A 19,518-nucleotide genomic window follows, 5' to 3' on the forward strand; every position below is an offset into this window, starting at 1 on the left:
CAAGAAACTCTTTATTCACTGAAAACAGGAAGCTAATGAATTGTAACCCAAAGTGACAAAAAAAGAAAAAAAAAGAGGAACATAGATAACTCAGAAATAAATATCACGCAGGGAGAAATACACAAGCACACACAAAGAGTAAAAAAAAAAAAAACATCCCACCTGTTGGCCAAGTGTTGGCTGAAGTGGAACTACCATAACAGCTGCGGTTCAGCTGTTACAACACGAGAACATTGCATGTACACACACTATGCAACACTTTACTTCTCCACACTAGCGTGCAGCAGCTGTCATGTCGGACGCTATATGTTGTTTGTGCCAGGATATTATAACATCAGATCAGTAAACTTCTCTATATTTTAACCATTCAGAGCAGCATCCACTGCCATAATTGTATTGTAGTCAACAAGAGTTCACATAGAAGGGCACCTTCATTGAACTGAACAAGTGTTAAAATTGAAAACAAGACAAGAAAATAGTTTTTTTTTTTTTTCCCCCAAAAGTAAAATAAAAGGGAACCTGGCTAGCGATACAGGCTGCCAAAGGTGGCACCTCAGTTGACATTTTTGACATGCAATTTTTGGTTAAATATACACATCAAAAAAAGTTTTGCATCTCCCTGGTGCCCAGAACTCCTGAAGATAGACATTGACAGTGGATATTGTATCACAGACACAGTACCTTTGACTGTTCAGAGATGTCACTAAACCTGCCCAAAGATGTAAACAACGATGCATGAGCAGCACCTGTTAGACGGAGGGGTCTAACAGCAAAACAGTTCCAGCATTCCACCAGGAAGGAGGTGCACGGCTCGTGTTGTCTGTAGTTCAACCATGCCTAGGTGGTCACACATTGTTACTTTGTGCCAGAAAGGGCTCTCAACAGGGGAAGTGTCCAGGCATGTCGGAGTGAACCAAAGCGATGTTGTTCGGACATTGAGGAGATAGAGAGAGACAGGAACTGTTGATGACATGCCTCGCTCAGGCCACCCAAGGGCTACTACTGCAGTGGTTGACCACTACCTGCGGATTATGGCAAGGAGGAACCCTGACAGCAACACAACAATTCTGAATAATGCTTTTTGTGCAGCCACAGGATGTCTTGTTATGACTCAAACTCTGCACAATAGGCTGCATGATGCCCAACTCCACTCCCGATGTCCATGGTGAGGTCCACCTTTGCAACCACAACACCATGCAGCGCGATACAGCTGGGCCCAACAACATGCCGCATGGACCGCTCAGGATTGGCGTCATGTTCTCTTCACCGATGAGTGTTGCATAAGGCTTCAACCAGACAATTCTCGGAGACATGTTTGGAGGCAACCTGGTCAGGCTGAACGCCTTAGGCACTCTGTCCAACGAGTGCAGCAAGGTGGAGATTCCCTGCTGTTTGGGCTGATGTATGCTGTTGGTGATCATGGAAGGTGCTGTAATGGCTGTATGGTACGTGATTGCCATACTCTGACTGATAGTGCAACCATATCAGCGGCATATTGGCGTCTTCATGGACGACAGTTCACGCAACCATGATGCACATCTTGTGAATGACTTCCTTCAAGATAACGACATCGCTCAACTAGTGCAGCCAGCATGTTCTCCAGACATGAACCTTATTGACTGTGCCTGGGATAGATTGAAAAGGGCTGTTTAGGGACGATGTGACACATCAACCACTCTGAGGGATCTATGCCAAACCGCAGTTGAAGAGTGGCACAGTCTGGACTGAGAGTGCCTTAATGAACTTGTGGATAGTATGCCATGACGAATACAGGCATGCATCAATGCAAGAGGATGTGCTACTGGGTATAAGAGGTACCGGTGTGTGCAGCAATCTGGACCACCACTTCTGAAGATCTCGCTGTATGGTGGTACAAACATGAGCATTAGAAAGGGCAGAAATGATGTTTATGTTGATCTCTGTTCCAATTTTCTGTACAGTTTCCGGAACTCTTGGAACTGAGGTGATGCAAAACTTTTTTTGATGTGTGTATTAAAATGCATTAACTCTGTATTGGCTCAGAATATTCGTTCTTTGTTTTGGGTACCATAGCAATGGGTCTATTAAAAGAAAGTGGCATTTTCTAATTTTGCTGGTAAATGTCTTTAAAATACATTTACATTCCCATCATTATTTTATATTCGGAGAGTAATATGATGTATTGTATTTTGTACAGAATGACAATATCACTTGAGAATGGCCTAGAAGGCTGAAACTAGTCATGCACAAGTAAAATTAATACATTAAAAGTGGGAAACGCCATCTTGTTTCAAAATATTTTGTTACTTGTAATTTTATTTCAGATATGATGCTCTGAGTAGTTTGGAAATGTTTTTCTCGAATAATCTCATTTCATTTTATTAAAGTTCAAAAATAATTCCTTCATAAAGTGCCATTTTTCCTGTTAATCATTATCAACAGTAAGAACAGAAAAGAACTCCCCTTTTCCAGTTTAACAGTTTTTTAACCGGTGTTTGTGTTTTAACTTCCTTATCTAATGCCTTTATTGCTATTATTTTATAAATCAAAATAACCAATCCCAGAAATTCAGATAATTTTACAAGAACTGTATATCAAAGGCTACTACATATCTAGAAAAGGGAAACGCACCATCTTGTTCTGGAATATCTCACAAACATTCTTCAAATTAACCCTTGGACTAATATGGTGGAATAAAAACAATAAATCAAATAAAGTTTTATCTTGGTGAATAGAACCCTACAAAGTGTCAGTCTTTGAAATAGTATGCAAGCTTTGAGATCATTTCAGAACGTAACAGAATCTTCTAGAATAATCTGAAAGTGTCTGGATGATTCTGCATGTTTGGTCAAGTGTATAAAGGTGAGGATACATGGACTTACAGTTCACTTTCTTTTCCCCCCTGACTGGTTTGATGTGGCCCACCCCGAATTTTTTTCCTGTGCCAACCTCTCCATCTCATCTCAGTGTAGCACTTGCAACCTACATCCTCAATTATTTGCTGAATGTATTCTAATCTGTGTCTTCCTCTAAAGTTTTTACCATGTGCAGCTCCCTTTAGTACCATGTAACTTATTCCCTGATGCCTTAAAAGCTATCCTACCATCCTGTCTCTTCTTTTCCCTGTTTCCGTATATTCCTTTCCTCACCGATTCTCCAGAGAACCTCCTCATTCCTTAACCTCTTGGCTCTTGTACATGTTATATATTTCCCATCTTTCCCTATAGCTTAACCCAATTTTTCGCAGAATTTCAAACATCTTCCACCAGTTTACATTGTCGGGCGCTTTCTCGAGGTCGACAAACACTAAAAAAGCATCTTGATTTTTCTTTGGTCTGGTGTCTTAACTCTTACTAAAGCCAGACTGATTATAATCTAACACATCTTCAGTTTTCTTTTGTATTCTTCTGTATATTATTCAATTATCAATAGACAAACTAAGGTATCAGGTAACAAAATAATGTTGTATGTTAAACTCAATAAGCTTTTGTGAAATTACTGTTTTATTTTATTTTTATGTGATTGCATTTGAAGTACACTACTGCCCATTAAAATTGCTACACCACAAAGATGACATGCTACAGATGCGAAATTTAACTGACAGGAAGAAGATGCTGTGATATGCAAATGATTAGCTTTTCAGAACATTCACACAAGGTTGGAGCCGGTGGCGACACCTACAACATGCTGACATGAGGAAATTTTCCAACCAATTTCTCATACACAAACAACAGTTGACCGACGCTGCCTGGTGAAACGTTGTTGTGATGCCTCGTGTAAGGAGGAGAAATGCATACCATCATGTTTCCGACTTTAATAAAGATCAGATTGTAGCCTATCGTGATTGCAGTTTATCGTACCGCGACTTTGCTGCTCGAGTTGGTCGACATCCATTGACTGTTAGCAGAATATGGAATCGGCGGGTTCAGGAAGGTAATACAGAATGCCGTGCTGGATCCCAACGGCCTCATATCACTAGCAGTCGAAGGCGTCTTACCCGGATGGCTGCAACGGATCGTGCAGCCACGTCTCGATCCCCGAGTCAACAGATGGGGACGTTTGTAAGACAGCAACCATCTGCATGAACAGTTCGACGACGTTTGCAGGAGCATGCACTATCAGCTCAGACACCATGGCTGTGGTTACCCTTGAAGCTGCAGGAGCGCCTGTGATGGTGTACTCAACGATGAACCTGGGTGCACAAATGGCAAAACGTCATTTTTTCGGATGAATCCAGGTTCTGTTTACAGCATTATGATGGTCGCATCCGTGTTTGGCGACATTGCGGTGAACGCACATTGGAAGCGTGTATTCGTCATCGCCATACTGGCGTATCACCCGGCATCATGGTATGGGGTGCCATTGGTTACATGTCTCGGTCACCTCTTGTTCGCATTGACGGCACTTTGAACAGTGGATGTTACATTTCAGATGTAGCTGTACCCTTCATTCGACCCCTGCGAAACCCTACATTTCAGCAGGATAATGCACGACCGCATGTCGCAGGTCCTGTACGGGCCTTTCTGGATACGTAAAATGTTCGACTGCTGCCCTGATCAGCACATTCTTCAGATCTCTCACCAATAAAAATGTCAGGGTCAATGGTGGCCGAACAACTGGCTCATCACAATACGCCAGTCACTACTCTTGATGAACTGTGGTATCATGTTGAAGCTGTATGGGCAGCTGTACCTGTACACACCATCCAAGCTCTGTTTGACTCAATGCCCAGGCATATCAAGGCCGTTATTATGGCCAGAGTTGGTTGTTCTGGTTGTTCTGGGGACTGATTTCTCAGGATCTATGCACCCAAATTGCGTGAAACTGTAATCACATGTCAGTACTAATATAATGTATTTGTCCAATGAATGCCCGTTAATCATCTGCATTTCTTCTTGGTGTAGCAATTTTAATGGCCATTAGTGTATGTTCTGCTAGAGAGTGAACCGTACTGATTATTTGCATGTTCATAAAAAGAGAGATGTATAACACTAGCAAAAAGTGAGACTGACTTTGGGTTGGGAGTACAAGTCCTGTTTTAAGTAAATATGATTCCAGTGAGAAAACTTCCTCTGTTCCAGATGCTTTGACAGAATATCAATAATGACAGCAAGTGGACAAGTAATTTCCCATAGTATGGACAATATAGATTTTGTGTCTGTAAACGTGTATATTAAAAGGCCAGAGAATTTACTGATGCTGTGGATGATTTCATCAAAACAAAGCTGACCAATCTCTTCAGAATAGAAGTTCTGTCTTCATAAGAAAATAAACCAAACTATCCTAGTACAGATTGTCAGGGATTTTCCTCAAACATCATTTCAGTTGTTCAGTTGCATGCATTGTACAGTGAAAAGGTGAAAGTTCTATCAGTTATCCCAGTATCCACTTTGAAGAAAACTAGCTTGCACCAAATTTCACGTGCATTAAAACACGTGGTGTAAAAAGCAAGATGTGCCCAGATAGTCAGTTCCACACCTATTACTTATTACTAGAGATATTTGTGTATGTGTTTATTGCAAATTTTGAACTTCAAAATGGCTCTGAGCGTTATGGGGCTCAACTTCTGAGGTCATTAGTCTTTTGAACTTCACTTGTTAGCTTTTAAGAACTTGCTTGATTAGTGACATGACAAATGCGAAATCATTTGTAATATGTGATGCAGAGTCAGGTATCTGTTGGCTTCAGGAATGTGGACACTGCTCTCACAGACATTTGGTTTGGAAAATATAACAAATGACTATAAAGTTATATATGGAGGAGGTTAACTGCATTAACAGGACGTATGTGAATTACTGTCAAAAAATTGATTCTCTGTATTTTACTGAACTAGAAAAAGCTTACTTCCAGGAAAATGGACGACAGAAAGTACCGTAATTAGAGGAATTTAAAAGTGTCTGCACACACCACAACATCCCCATGGTGCACAGTCAACTCTGTTAAAAATAAAGTTTCGCTCTCATTTGTTTTGTTTTTATGACCTTTCAGTACCTTAAGGGGCCCACACCCTGTGTATCTAACCCATGTTAATGTAGGCAAGTATTTGACCCATTCTTGAAAAAACTATTTGATGTAGGATCTTAATATTTGTACTGTATGTTACATGATGCTAATAGTGTCAACTGTACTAAAATCTAATTTATCCATTTTATAGTTATTAAGAAATATTTTTTGTGAACTTTCTAATGGGGGAATATTAATGAATGTAGTACCAGAGGTAGCTTTTTTGTTATGCAGAGTCTCTGAAAATTTCATTCATTTGTCTATGATAGTTTCTGATATGATGGAGCATATGTACTGAAAATTTTAGTTTGTGGGAAATTGACTTTAAAGAAAAAAACTTTTGAAATTTGTTACTTACAGTTAATTAAAACTGTCCTGCTGCATATGATAGCCCTTCTTTAGCCTCTAGCATGTCTTTCGGTTTCCTTTTCACATTCCTGGATGTTTGTCTTGCTTTCTTGGCCATATTAGATGCAGACCTGTTTGCACTGGCTATCCTCATTTAATTGCAGTGTTGCAGCCCAGTGATCATATTTTCACCAGGATTAATTCCCAGCTTGTTCAGTACCCAACACATTCCGGCACTACCACAATTGAATGTAATAACAGCATCATGAACCCCTAGTTTCATTGTATGCACGTCTACAAATACAGTTTTAGGAAGGCGGTTCCAAATTATGCTGTTGAAACATTCATTTGGGTTCTGTGTCTGCCCGTGCAGACATTTCCTTAGAAGGTCAGGATGAGCCAAGTCTCTGAAAATAGGTTTAACTGCAGTAATAACAGTAGCAGGAAGAGAATGCTGGTGAGAATAAGATTCTCCAGTTGCCTGAGCCCTGTTGTATTAGCACCACAAATGTTTTCCTGATGGACACAATCCATGACATGGCTTATCATCAGTAGAGGACTTACTGGAGAATATGTCCCAAACATCTCTCTTCATTGCCTCCAAAGGTCCCGAGTTCGAGTCTCGGTCCAGCACACAGTTTTAATCTGCCAGGAAGTTTCATATCAGCGAACACTCTGCTGTAGAGTGAAAATTCCATTCTTTCTAAACTTGTTTCCTCTAAATTGTCGTTTCTTGAAAATGCCTTTATGTTTCATCATCTTCAGTAAACACAACTAAACACATGTAAACAAGCACTACAAATGTAATTATAACAACTACTCACAATCACACTTGAACAAAACTAACTTCGTGTTTGAAAGCATGTTGTTTACAAACAGCAGAAACAAAAGAGTGCCGATCGTTGCATTCCAAGGATAGCCAACACAAAAAAACCCTAACATGCAATGTAGGGGATATGTTGTGTTGTTGCTGTGGTCTTCAGTCCTGAGACTGGTTTGATGCAACTCCTCCATCCTACTCTATCCTGTGCTAGCTTCTTCATCTCCCAGTACCTACTGCAACCTACATCCTTCTGAATCTGCTTAGTGTATTCACCTCATGGTCTCCCTCTATAATTTTTACCCTCCACACTGCCCTCCAATACTAAATTGGTGATCCCCTGATGCCTTAGAACATGTCCTACCAACCGATCCCTTCTTCTTGTCAAGTTGTGCCACAAACTCCTCCCCAATTCTGTTCAATACATCCTCATTAGTTATGTGATCTACCCATCTAATCTTCAGTATTTTTTTGTAGCACCACTTTCGAAAGCTTCTTTTCTCTTCTTGTCCGAACTATTTATTGTCCATGTTTCGCTTCCATACATGCCTACACTCCATACAAATACTTTCAGACACGACTTCCTGACACTTAAATCGATACTCGATGTTAACAAATTTCTCTTCTTCAGAAACACTTTTCTTGCCATTGCCAGTCTACATTGTATATCCTCTCTACTTCAACCATCATCAGTTATTTTGCTCCCCAAATAGCAAAACTCCTTTACTACTTTAAGTGTCTCATTTCCTAATCTAATTCCCTCAGCATCACCCGACTTAATTTGACTATATTCTATTATCCTCGTTTTGCTTTTGTTGATGTTCATCTTGTATCCTCCTTTCAAGACATTTTCCATTCTGTTCAAGTGGTCTTCCAAGTCCTTTGCTGTCTCTGACAGAATTACAATGTCGTCGGCAAACTTCAAAGTTTTTATTTCTTCTCCATGGATTTTAATGCCTACTCCGAATTTTTGTTTTGTTTCCTTTACTGCTTGCTCAACACACAGATTGAATAACATGAGGGAGAGATTACAACCCTGTCTTACTCCCTTCCGAACCACTGCTTTCCTTTCATGTCCCTCAACTCTTTTAACTGCCATCTGGTTTCTGTACAAACTGTAATTCTTCATACTAGTCATGGACCGAGCGAGGTGGCGCAGTGGTCAGCACACTGGACTCGCATTTGGGAGGACGACGATTAAATCCCACGTCCGGCCATCCTGATTTAGGTTTTCCGTGATTTCCCTAAATCGATCCAGGCAAATGCCGGGATGGTACCTTTGAAAGGGCACGGCTGACATCCTTCTCTAATCCGATGAGACCGATGACCTTGCTGTTTGGTCTCTTCCTCCCAAACAAACAACAACAACAACATACTAGTCAAGGACAATATTTTAATATTAGTAGTATGTGATTATAGATTTTTTCTTTCGTTACTTGAATGTCAAAGATTTTTAACTTGTCTGTTGTATGTTACATTTGATGATTAAGAGAAAATATTTTTTGAAAATAATGTGGTGAAATTATCAATTTTTGTTAATGAGTGTGGTATACTAAATTAAAATTTTTCCCACAGATGCAGATCGTAAAGGCAATAAGAAATCACTGGAACGTTGTTTATCAACAACTTTAATGCTTTTGGGACAAATGAAAATTGGTAATGGCCATGTGTGGGCATTTCCTCAAGGCGTGCGTGTTGAAGGTGAAACAATGCGACAGGTATTTTTACACATACAGTTCTCAGAAACATATTCATTTTTAAATATATTAATAAATTGAAAATGAAATTAACATAACAGTACAAGATGATGATTAAAATACATTGAAGATAGGTGAGGCAATACTCACTAATGATGCTGGTAGATTTCCCATATAATTATTGAATAACTCCAAAATGAATGATAGGTATGAATTTAAGCAAAAGAGGGCAAAATTTTGTTGCACAAAAATCAATATTGTCTCCACATATCACAATCCATTACCTGTTTTGCCAAATTTCAATTAACCGGCCACACAGTTTCATGAGTTTACGATATTTCAAGTGTAGTACATCAGTGTAACTGATTATAAAATATCATCACTTTGATAAAAATAATCTCGCGCATATTTCTTGGAGAAATAACTTTACCTCACCTACAATGAAAGAGTAATGCAAACAAGAGAGATTGACAAAATTTGAAATTTTGAGGCTTTGGAGAACTTAACTTCCTAGAGAAATGAACAAGGAAAATACTAGAGGCCTAATAACTGTGTTACATGCTAGTTTCATTGGTAGCTTACCAGATGAGATATGTGCTGAAACTTAATATTTTGTTTTGTGTCAGGACTTCAACCTATTGTTTTATTGCTTTTAACCACACTTGTCTCTCCAGATTTTTGTGAGAACGCTAAAGTTGTCATGCAACTAACCCAACATACCATGAAGATTACCATTTTATTTTTCTGAAAACTTATGTAACATAACTGTCATTGCATCTGTTTTTCTACAGTTCTATCACATACTTAAGAAAAATTAATCCAAATGTAAAGATACAAGGGTTGCAAATCAACTTGTTGAATGATCGTTTTTTAAAGCATTTTGAATGTTATGAAATTAAGCTTTTAATGCCAACAGACAGAAGTATAACTTTTATGCTGATGTCATATAGAGCCTGGTGTTGCATCCAGCACAACAGTGACAACAGGAACATATGGTTTCATTGTATGTTCCATGTTCATACTTTCTATCTGTAGTGGAACATCACAGTTTCGTACAGTCCCATCTCTCATCCCCTACTCACACTTACCCATTGTTTTTTACCATTTCTCTATCCATAGTCTACACTCTTACCTGTGCATCTTCCTCCACCTCTTTCCATTCCATGAACAGGGGTGGCAGAAAGGTGTGGGGGTGGGGAGTGGGAGGTGCTGGTGCTAACCTAAATAAAAAATATGGAAGATACAATTCCAATTGGTTACTGTTATGAAGAGTTTCATCCCATTGAATATAGCTGGAATACTATATATGTAATGTTGTGCCATCTCTATATCACTGAAAATGGCATGTTCTTGCTTTACACTGTTCCTCACTTGTTATAGTTGGTAGTTGAAATATCTACTATTACATACTGATCAAGTATACTAAGATCTTTAATGGATGACCAGTCAGAGGACTTCGTAGTCCAAGATGGCACAGTAACGTATCATAATTGGGTGTCACTAATACTCTCTGAGACTCAGCAGTATTCTGTTGGAGTATGTAGATCGTGTACTACTCTAGAAAGAGGAGGAGCTTTGACTGCAGCTTTTTATGGCTGTGCAGTAATGCAGTAATGATGATTTCCGTTTCTGCAGTCTGGCTTAAAAACTGTGCCATTATGCCGATGCCTCTTCTTAAGTCTTTCTCTTCTTGTATATCCCGGCTTCTTGAGATCCCTTGTGAAGAGACATGATACAACAAGTTCCGCAGTGGTGTTGAACAATCACTGAAGTTACACAACAGTTAATAATTTAACTTTTGAAATTGCCGGTTTATTGGCATTTGTGGAAAGAAAAACACTCTCATGCAGTCAGCAAACTTTGTGTAACATTTTGTGTGTGTAATGGGCTTTACTACATCGCAAATCATTCTAATGAATTAATTAAGCTGCCTTACAGTGTTGCTAGGCAACATAATCAATAAAGTGGTACATGTCTCAATTTAAACTGGACCTCGATATTTTGAATAAACTTTTGCTTAATTTTTGTCAAAATCAGCACTTGTCTCAAAATTAATTTCCAACTTCGTGCTTTAAGTCCACACACATTTGCAACTATTGTATGTGATTTACTGGACAGCTCAATCACGCGCTGATGTGTAACATATTTCAAACCGAGCATGCAGGTTTCAGTTTTCCCCAATGGGGTAAACGACTCTTTTGTAATAACTTGGTGTGTCTTATCTTATGTAAAGTTTAAATGAAACTGGATTTACTCTCCATTCAGGTCAAGGTCACAAAATAAAATTCACCACACAGGTCAGCGAACTGTACACATGCACTTTTAGCACTCTTAAGTGATAACTCGTCTCAGAGTAAAAGCCGCACATAAATTCACACTTTTTTTATGCATACAAAATTCAAAACACCTTTATATTAAACAAATAAATTATGGCATGTAATTACTAATTAAACATTTCCAATTCTGAATAAACTTCAAGAACTTGTATTTCATAATCAATAAAATTTTATTGCCTGAGAGAAACTATTAGTTTGCTAAAACGGATTCAGATTACAGTCAACTCTTGTCTAGATGATGACATCATGAACGACTCTTGCTTGGAATAAATGAAATACCTGTATTGAAAAATACTGTCCATTGAGTAATTTACTGATTTTCATAACAAATTTGGTGCCCCTTCCACTGCTACACCATTTCAGATGAGGCCTTCTTGGTGTGTAGTTGGCAGACCTGTATGCTTTGATACTCTGTAGTATTATACATGAAATTCCCAGAAATGATTTCTTATTCTTAATTCATTCTTCCAGGCATACATTATAATGCGTAGGTTTTTCAGTACTGTTTCGAAACGCCTTGAATGTAGTGCATAATATTATAATTTATCGTTGATAAACTGTGCATGAAGCTCAAAACAGTGAATTTGTTATGCAGAGAATTGGAACACGCAGTGTTAGAGAGAAAAGTGTAACCCTAAAATTTTGATTTAAGGATGTGTACTTGTTCCACAAATGACAAATTGACTAGTCAAATGAAAACAAGACAGATGGAAAAAAGTAAGTAAACTGTTTGTTTTTTCAAGTGTAATTGCAATAACTGTTACAACATTTATCCCATTTTGAGAAAAGATGATCAATGCCTTCATGGAAAAATGTTTGTAGTTGCCTACAAAACTGTGATAGTACCCATGTGTACACCTCTTCATCTGAAGCAAATCGTTGGCTGTGAATGTCTTTCTTTAGGGCTCCAAAAATATGGCAATTGCATGGGGAGAGATTAGGATTGTATGGAGGACATGTAAAGGCTTTCCTGAGTAACTACCGCTTTGTAGTCAAAACAGTATTTGGAGGTGGGGTGCTGGGGGGGGGGGGGGGGAAGCACATATTGCCAAGCTGCAAAAATTTCTTTAGTAAGCCCCCAACACATCCACTATAGAGTCCCGGTATCTCCCCATCTGATGTTTTAGGAGCCCTGAAATAAGACATTCATAGCTTCAGACAAAGAGATGCATGCCTGTGTACAATCATGGTTCTGTAGACAACTGCAAGCATTTTTCTATGAAGGCATTGGCCATTTTATCTCACAGTGGGATAAATGTAGTAACAGTTATGGTAATTACTTTTTAAATAATACACAGTTTTTTTACCTTTTCCTGTCTGTCGCCTTTTTATTTGACTGCCGGTTATACTAAAGGTGGGCAAAATGTGTTTTGTAAATGAAGATCTTAGGAGAACAGAAGCAAATGTAAGACAAGTAGGAATGATTCCAGAAATACACATGTGATGGGAAGAGCTCTTGGGAATGGGGAAGTAACCAGTGGTAAAGACATCTTAGAACTTTGGGGAAAGTTGATCATTTTACTTATTTTCAGTAAGAATCTTTGCTTGAGTATATTTTCACGTAATAGTCTTCATAACTAAAACTCGTATTTATTTATTTATTTAAAAAAAGAAAACAGCACTTTGCTGTGCTGTTCAGGTACTAAATCAAAATATTTATCATTTTACTTGAAAATGTTTTCAAGTGTACTTAAAATGACTTGTTTAAAAGACACTTAGGAAATTCTGAGAAAGTTATTTTTTTTTCCCTTCTTGTTCTGTAGGCTGCAGAGCGAGTCCTTAAGGAAAGTTGCGGAAATAATTTAAGGGTTCAGTTCATTGGAAATGCTCCATGTGGATTCTATAAGTATAGGTACCCAACAGCAGTTCGCAATGAATCAGTTGGAGCTAAGGTAAGGTATTTGAAGCTTCACAAACCAGAATTTTGTTTGAAGAACAAGTAGGTAGTACATTAATAATGAAATAGTGTAATTTGTTTTATTACATGCAGGACATTTAGAACTCATCCATAAGGTTCTACTGATATATTCCCATGTAGTAGCGAGCAACTGTTGACACTGAAGCCCTAGCTCATACCACATCATTAAGAAGGTGCTGTTTGTTTTGTCTTAGAACTATGTACCGTATGACTAAATAAGGGTTCCTACCTTTTTACTCAGTCTGAAAAAGAAAGCAAACATTAAGTGTTCTTCCTTTTTGTATTCCATGAGGTCAAATTTCACTGTGTTGAGTCTGCATATTTAACTGATTTCATAATTTCTCCAGTAATTTTATTTGTGATTTCCCTTACATTTTAATATAATAACTTACGTTGTTGTAAATGCCCTTGGAGGGGGGGGGGGGGGGGGAGGAGGAGGAGGAGGAGGAGGAGGAGGAGGAAGTTGCCTGTAATATGAGGGGAATAAGAGGTTAGTGACTTTAAATCATCATGCCATATTGCTTGCAAAGTATTGGTGTGCTCACTTTCATGAATCTGGTATTTAATCACTACATAAGCAGAAAGTCGAGAGTTGGAAGACTTAATCACGGTAGACAAGCAATATCAATTTATTTACTGTACCATTTTAGCCCAGACAGAGTATTACTAGCATTTGTCCTTTTGTGTTATTATTATTATTATTATTATTATTATTATTTCTCTGGGACCATTTAAAACCATGTTAAATCCTCTTACATTTGACATTGAGCTTTGCTTTCTTTGAAGCCCAGATTTCTTTCCTTCACTCTTTGTGAGTGGACTTCTTTACACACCTCCATCTAAGGGCACAATGTCTACTTTTTGGTTGCTCATCTTGGTGTAGCATGTTCGACGCTATATTCTTACGGAAGCTATCTGTCTCACAGGTGTTGTCAGGCTTTATTTGTGCGTTTGGAAGTATTCTCAGTATTTTTAAACAAGGGCATTGTTGTGGTTATGGGATTTGAATAAAAAAAGTGGAGGATCTTCTTGATCAACCTGTTCCTTCCATTTGTTTGAGATGACTACCAAATTGCACACATTTTTTGGAGATTGAGTCTGTAATTTTTTGTATTTTGCCTTAAACTTCCGTATTGGATCTTTTGTGGTGGATACTATTCTTGTAATAGGATCCGATGATCACCATAATGATATTGCACTCTTTTCTCTCAAGTTCTTCAAGGAGGTCTTTATTTGCATTAAGAGATAATGTTTCAGCTGCATACATAACTACTGGCTTCAGAACCATTTCAGAGTGAAGTATCTTAGTGTTTAGTGAAAGACGTTTTTTATTGTCGATATAGGTGACATTTGGTAGGTGCTTCAAGTTTGTTTATTCATTCCTTTAGTGCTTCCTTGTCCAGTCCATTTTTCATGCAGATCTCACACAGTTACTTAAATTTGTCTGCACAGCTAAAATTTTTCTTCACTGCTAATGTCTTCATATTTCGTCTAGGGATGTTGGAGGCATCTCTGATGTTAGTTGTTCTGTTTTTTTCAAATTATGTCTGCAGGCCAATTCATTCGTTGGTTTCCTTTAACAGTTTGATTTGAATCCTAGCAGTTTATGTGTCATTATTCTTGGATATAAGGTCCATCCTTTATGCAAAAAACTGTTTTTTTCATGTGACCAAAACACCTCTGTGCCATTATCAGTGGGTTTTCTGTATTCAAATCTAACAAATCTGAATATATTGGAAGTGATAACTCATCTACGAAAACTAGGCCTAAAGACAGTTTTTGTTTGATTTTGTCAGTACCTTAATTTTACATTCCGAGGTTATGTCAGACAATTTATACATTATCCTATACTTATAGCTTGCCATCTGCAACCAAATGATTTTAACATGAATTTTGTTGGTGAAAAGTTATAAATGAATACACTACACTCTACACTCTGCACATGCACACTTTTGAACACATTAAAGGGACCTTATGAAAAGATAACGCAAACAGCTAAAAATTGTGCGCACTTACACACACACACACACACACACACACACACAACCTACCTTGTCAGTAAAGTACAGTGTACTAAAACTGAACACCTGTTTGCAGAAGAACGTTAGGAATGAAATAGGAACAAAACATTATGAGTAATACTAGTAATTTAATACTGTTTAAGAAGCAGTTTAAAACATGAGAACTGTTTTTGGTTTTCGCAAACAGATTCGAAAGAAAAACTATGTTATTACAATGATCACTAAAGATAATTTAATATAAAGCGTGAAAGATGTGGTCTAATCAAGATTTTTGTTATAGTTTGGAAAGACATTACATAACCTATATTACTTGAAAACATTTCTGCCTACGGGAGAGTTTTCATTTCTCATTTTGAGAAACTATTTTACTAATAAGAGGAACCTTTCTAAGTCCTTAATGGGCCTACACACCACCTGCTGTTTGTGGCAAAATGGCATCATGCAAGGTTAAATGCTTACTGGCTAACGTTTATGATGTCATAAGAAAGGCAGCTTGGTCATTCAGCATGAACCAGTAAATATCTGTGCAACCAATATTTTGTAATCCCACGCATTAGAGACAGAGTAAAGCAACAGCTCATTAAATCTTCAAATGGTACTTTCATTGCAATTTTAGATTCAGTTACTTCCTTTTCTGTCCTTGTAACTGAAAATCTGCCAACTTCGTTATCATGACTTACATGAGTTTTATAGGAAGAAATAATTTATTCACTAAACTATGAGAGTGTGTTTATTGGTAGTACCTATCATGTTTGAACTATTCTGCTTTGGTGTAACATTCATTTATTTTTTATTTATCACTTCTTTTCATCACTGGCAGTGATTTGTTAAAGTGGAGAACGTCATGTTGCGACATGGTACAGAGTCTCCATTAAACTGGATAAGCCAGTCTAAGGTTAAATTATTATCCTCTGTTATGTGTATTTAGTTTAGTGTAAGTCCCACGTGCTTGGGAAATATTCAAAGATGGGACAAAGAATGAGTGTTTTGTAGGTGTCTCCTACGTAAATGCCCTCAGAGCATGCCAAGTTACAAACCTGAAATTAGTTTCTTTTCTAGTTTGGGACTTCCACTTTTTAGAATGTTGTGCTGTCTAATCTCGAGGTGTCTATCTCCATAATAATCCCATATTACCGGCAATGTTATGAAATGTATTTCAGATGTAATTTACATCTGCAAACTGGGTATATCAGTTCTTTCACAGGCATTGTCTATTTTATGTGCTGAAAAAAACACGGCTTTTCAAATCAATATCATGGGCGCTTTTAGGACAAACAAAACTGGGTAGCTATAAGTAGTTTGATCCATTTAATATATAATGCAAGTGTTTGAAAACTTATGAATCTCTTTCAATACTTTGCTATGAAAACTATTCAGAATATTACTGCTAGGAAGGGCCATGGTACTGTGAGCAAACTGCAGAGATTCAGAGACATCTGTTGGTTCATGCTGAGTGACCAAGCTGCCTTTCTTATTATGCACCTTAGCCAATCAGCAGACTGAGTGGATTACAGAAACACGTAACAGGAAGCAGCATTCACTCTAGCTTTGGAGCTCTTGCACTTTTTCTAGCTAAAGTACACACATTCACTCACAAATCATCAGATGCACTCAACACACACTGATGAGGGCACTTAAATCACTTCTTTAGAAGAACCGTGTGTCTAATTTTGCATTCCTTCCTCTCACTTATGTTAACATAACAATTTTTTTTATAACAACTCTATTTTCATATCATCATGCATGAAATAAAATTTATCAGTTTTATTACATTCTGAAAAGTGTATTATATGCCATTTTTCTCCGACAGGTGTTTTTCTTCAAAGCTCGGTACCTTTCTGGTGACGTCAAAACAAATAAGAATAAGTTAAATGATTTTCAGTGGCTCAATAATGATGAACTTCAGTCCATTTTGCATAGAGATTACTATCGCAGCATCAGTCAGTTTCTTGTAGTTTGATTAGAATGCAGAGAATGTGAATGGTTCTCATTTTACAGTATTTATTTTGTAAATATGTGTTTAATAAAGTTTGTTTGTAAATAAAAGGATTTGGATACTGTTACAGTGTGTTTTTAATAATGAGTGCTTTGTATATGATTCCTTCTTTGTATGCACCCTTTTAGATAATTTCGCAGTTTCCTTCTCCACATATTATATACTATATGCATTTAAGTATATTTACGAAAATACGTACAAATGTCTATCTTTATGAAGCGCCATTTGAGTTTCATTTTGTTCATGTAGTAGAATTTTCTGCAGTCATGTTGAGACAACCCTTATTTTTCTGTCTGTAGTGATCATATATTTTAGTGATAGGGGATATGAACTGTCTGAAATATATACTTATTATTTGGAAAGTGCTAATTATTTTCTTATAATGATTCCCAACTCCCAATTTGAATGTTGATGTAACTGTTTGTACCTATGAAGTGACTCAAGACACATGAACAAATAGAACCTACGGTTGACGGAAACATTAATTTGTAAATCTTACTTACTTTTTTTTGTATACTCAGTTTGTTAAACCAGCTTCAAAGAATTAAATGCGGTTCAGGAATTAAATAGCAAAGGTCCTCCCCACCCAACCACTTAAATGTTTTCTCCCAGAACAAGGGAACATTATTATGAAAACTGTGTATATGACATCAGAAAGCATGTAGGAACAAGATGGATGTGTACCACTGATGTCTGAAATGCCTAGAAAAGTCTAGAGGAAACCTTTGTCCAGCATTTAGTTGATGCTGGTGAAGTTTTATATCTTCCCTGTACCACTTTTCTGTGGGTGTCTTGTTTTAGTCAGTATCATACAAATGAAAGTGGAGAATATTGTCTGATATGGCAGTAAATTTTCGTCCTGTAGGATTTATTGCCTCTGAATTTAATTGGGTTCTGCTAGGGGCTGGCTGTAGGGTTGGAAAATTGCTGCTGACCTTATATATAATAGCTTCTGCACTGTTGTCAATCAGATGATCAATAAAAACTCGTGAAACTGTGCTGATAAAAACTAACAGTTTCATACTTGTGTAATATCTTCAGTGAGATAGTTACTCAACAGGTCAGTGGATATTATTCCTTCATTAGCACATCAGAAATGAGATAAACATATCACTGAATGCCATTAAAGTAGGTATATAACTTGACAAGAGTAGCAATGTGAGAATGAGGTTAGAAAACTCACTCTTTGATCGCCACATGAAGTAAGGGAGAAAGTAGCTGTTTAATAGAAGAGAAATTAAATTCCAGTACACACAAGGAAAGGAAATGATGAAGCAATTGTATAATGATAGAAGCAATAAAAATTATTCATACAATATTTGAAACTACAGAACGCCTCGAGGTCTGTTACTTGAATTTTTTGGGTGTAGAAAAACTTCTGTTTTGAGATGCTTAGATGCCAATACGTCAGTCTCTCTCTCTCTCTCTCTCTCTCTCTCTCTCTCTCTCTCTCTCTCTCTCCCCCTCCCTACCTCTTGACAGTCTTCTGAAACATCTCATTGGTCCCTTGATGCCACTAGAGGTTTGATGAGGAACTCAGAGTATACTCTGTGTTTCGCTATTGCTTATATAGCTTAGGCCACTAACTCTGCCACAACATACAACTTGAGGATTAAGATACTGTAGTCAAACTACTATAAGATGAGAACTTAGAGAGTCAGCACATATTCTGGATAAAACAGCAACAGCAATATCATACCTAAAACTCATGCTTTTTCATTTAACTGTTAGCATTAATGCACTGCTCACATCTAAATATTCACCAAATTTCACACATTAACATTAAGATCACTCTGAGTGTACTTTCAATTTATTTTATAAAATGCTAAAATAACTGACGATTTGGTCATTTTACAGCAATATACCTGAGACCATAGACTAATTTAGTTAGGAGTCATGGGAATGGGTGCTTAAGTTAGTGTGTGTGTGTGTGTGTGTGTGTGTGTGTGTGTGTGTATTTTAAATGAACACATCACCGTTTTACTGTATTGTTTATTATATGGCATTTTATGCCATTTTCAGGTGATTGCTAAAAGCAAAAATTGCTTACAGTAAGGCCATGTGAAATTTCAAAAGTTGTAAAGTGGCTTAATTAATGTATGTAAATTAGTGTATAATTACGAAATACTGGAATGTACTTACAGTTTATGTTGTTAACATATTTTGCAGGACATCGAGCTCAAAATTGGCCATAAATTGAGAAAAATATTTACTCCCAACAAAATGCCAGATGTAAAATGATCATCTTGTAAAAAGATCAGTAAATACTAGTGAGTCGTAATTATAGCGAAATCAAAGAGTATGGGCAATAGAACAACTGAATACTAAAATTGGCAATAAACATGTATACAACAAATTGTCAACAACTGTAAGTGAACCCACATTAAGTTGGGTGAGGAA

The 19,518-nt window shown here is 37.3% G+C and overlaps 1 protein-coding gene across 1 annotated transcript in view; it reads left to right on the forward strand.

Annotated features, from left to right (window-relative positions):
- LOC126438160 (39S ribosomal protein L46, mitochondrial-like) overlaps nucleotides 1-17,185 on the forward strand; it is a 34,840-nt gene extending 17,655 nt beyond the window's left edge. Inside the window, exons 4-6 of the mRNA XM_050090537.1 lie at nucleotides 8,726-8,868; nucleotides 12,947-13,075; nucleotides 16,933-17,185. Of these exons, the coding sequence (XP_049946494.1) occupies nucleotides 8,726-8,868; nucleotides 12,947-13,075; nucleotides 16,933-17,082 (422 nt within the window). The 3' untranslated portion in view covers nucleotides 17,083-17,185. The remainder of the gene's footprint in view (nucleotides 1-8,725; nucleotides 8,869-12,946; nucleotides 13,076-16,932) is intronic.
- The last annotated feature ends 2,333 nt before the right edge of the window (nucleotides 17,186-19,518 follow it).

This window comes from Schistocerca serialis, unplaced genomic scaffold (genome assembly GCF_023864345.2).
Source record: "Schistocerca serialis cubense isolate TAMUIC-IGC-003099 unplaced genomic scaffold, iqSchSeri2.2 HiC_scaffold_1261, whole genome shotgun sequence".
Taxonomy (NCBI): Eukaryota; Metazoa; Arthropoda; class Insecta; order Orthoptera; family Acrididae; genus Schistocerca; species Schistocerca serialis.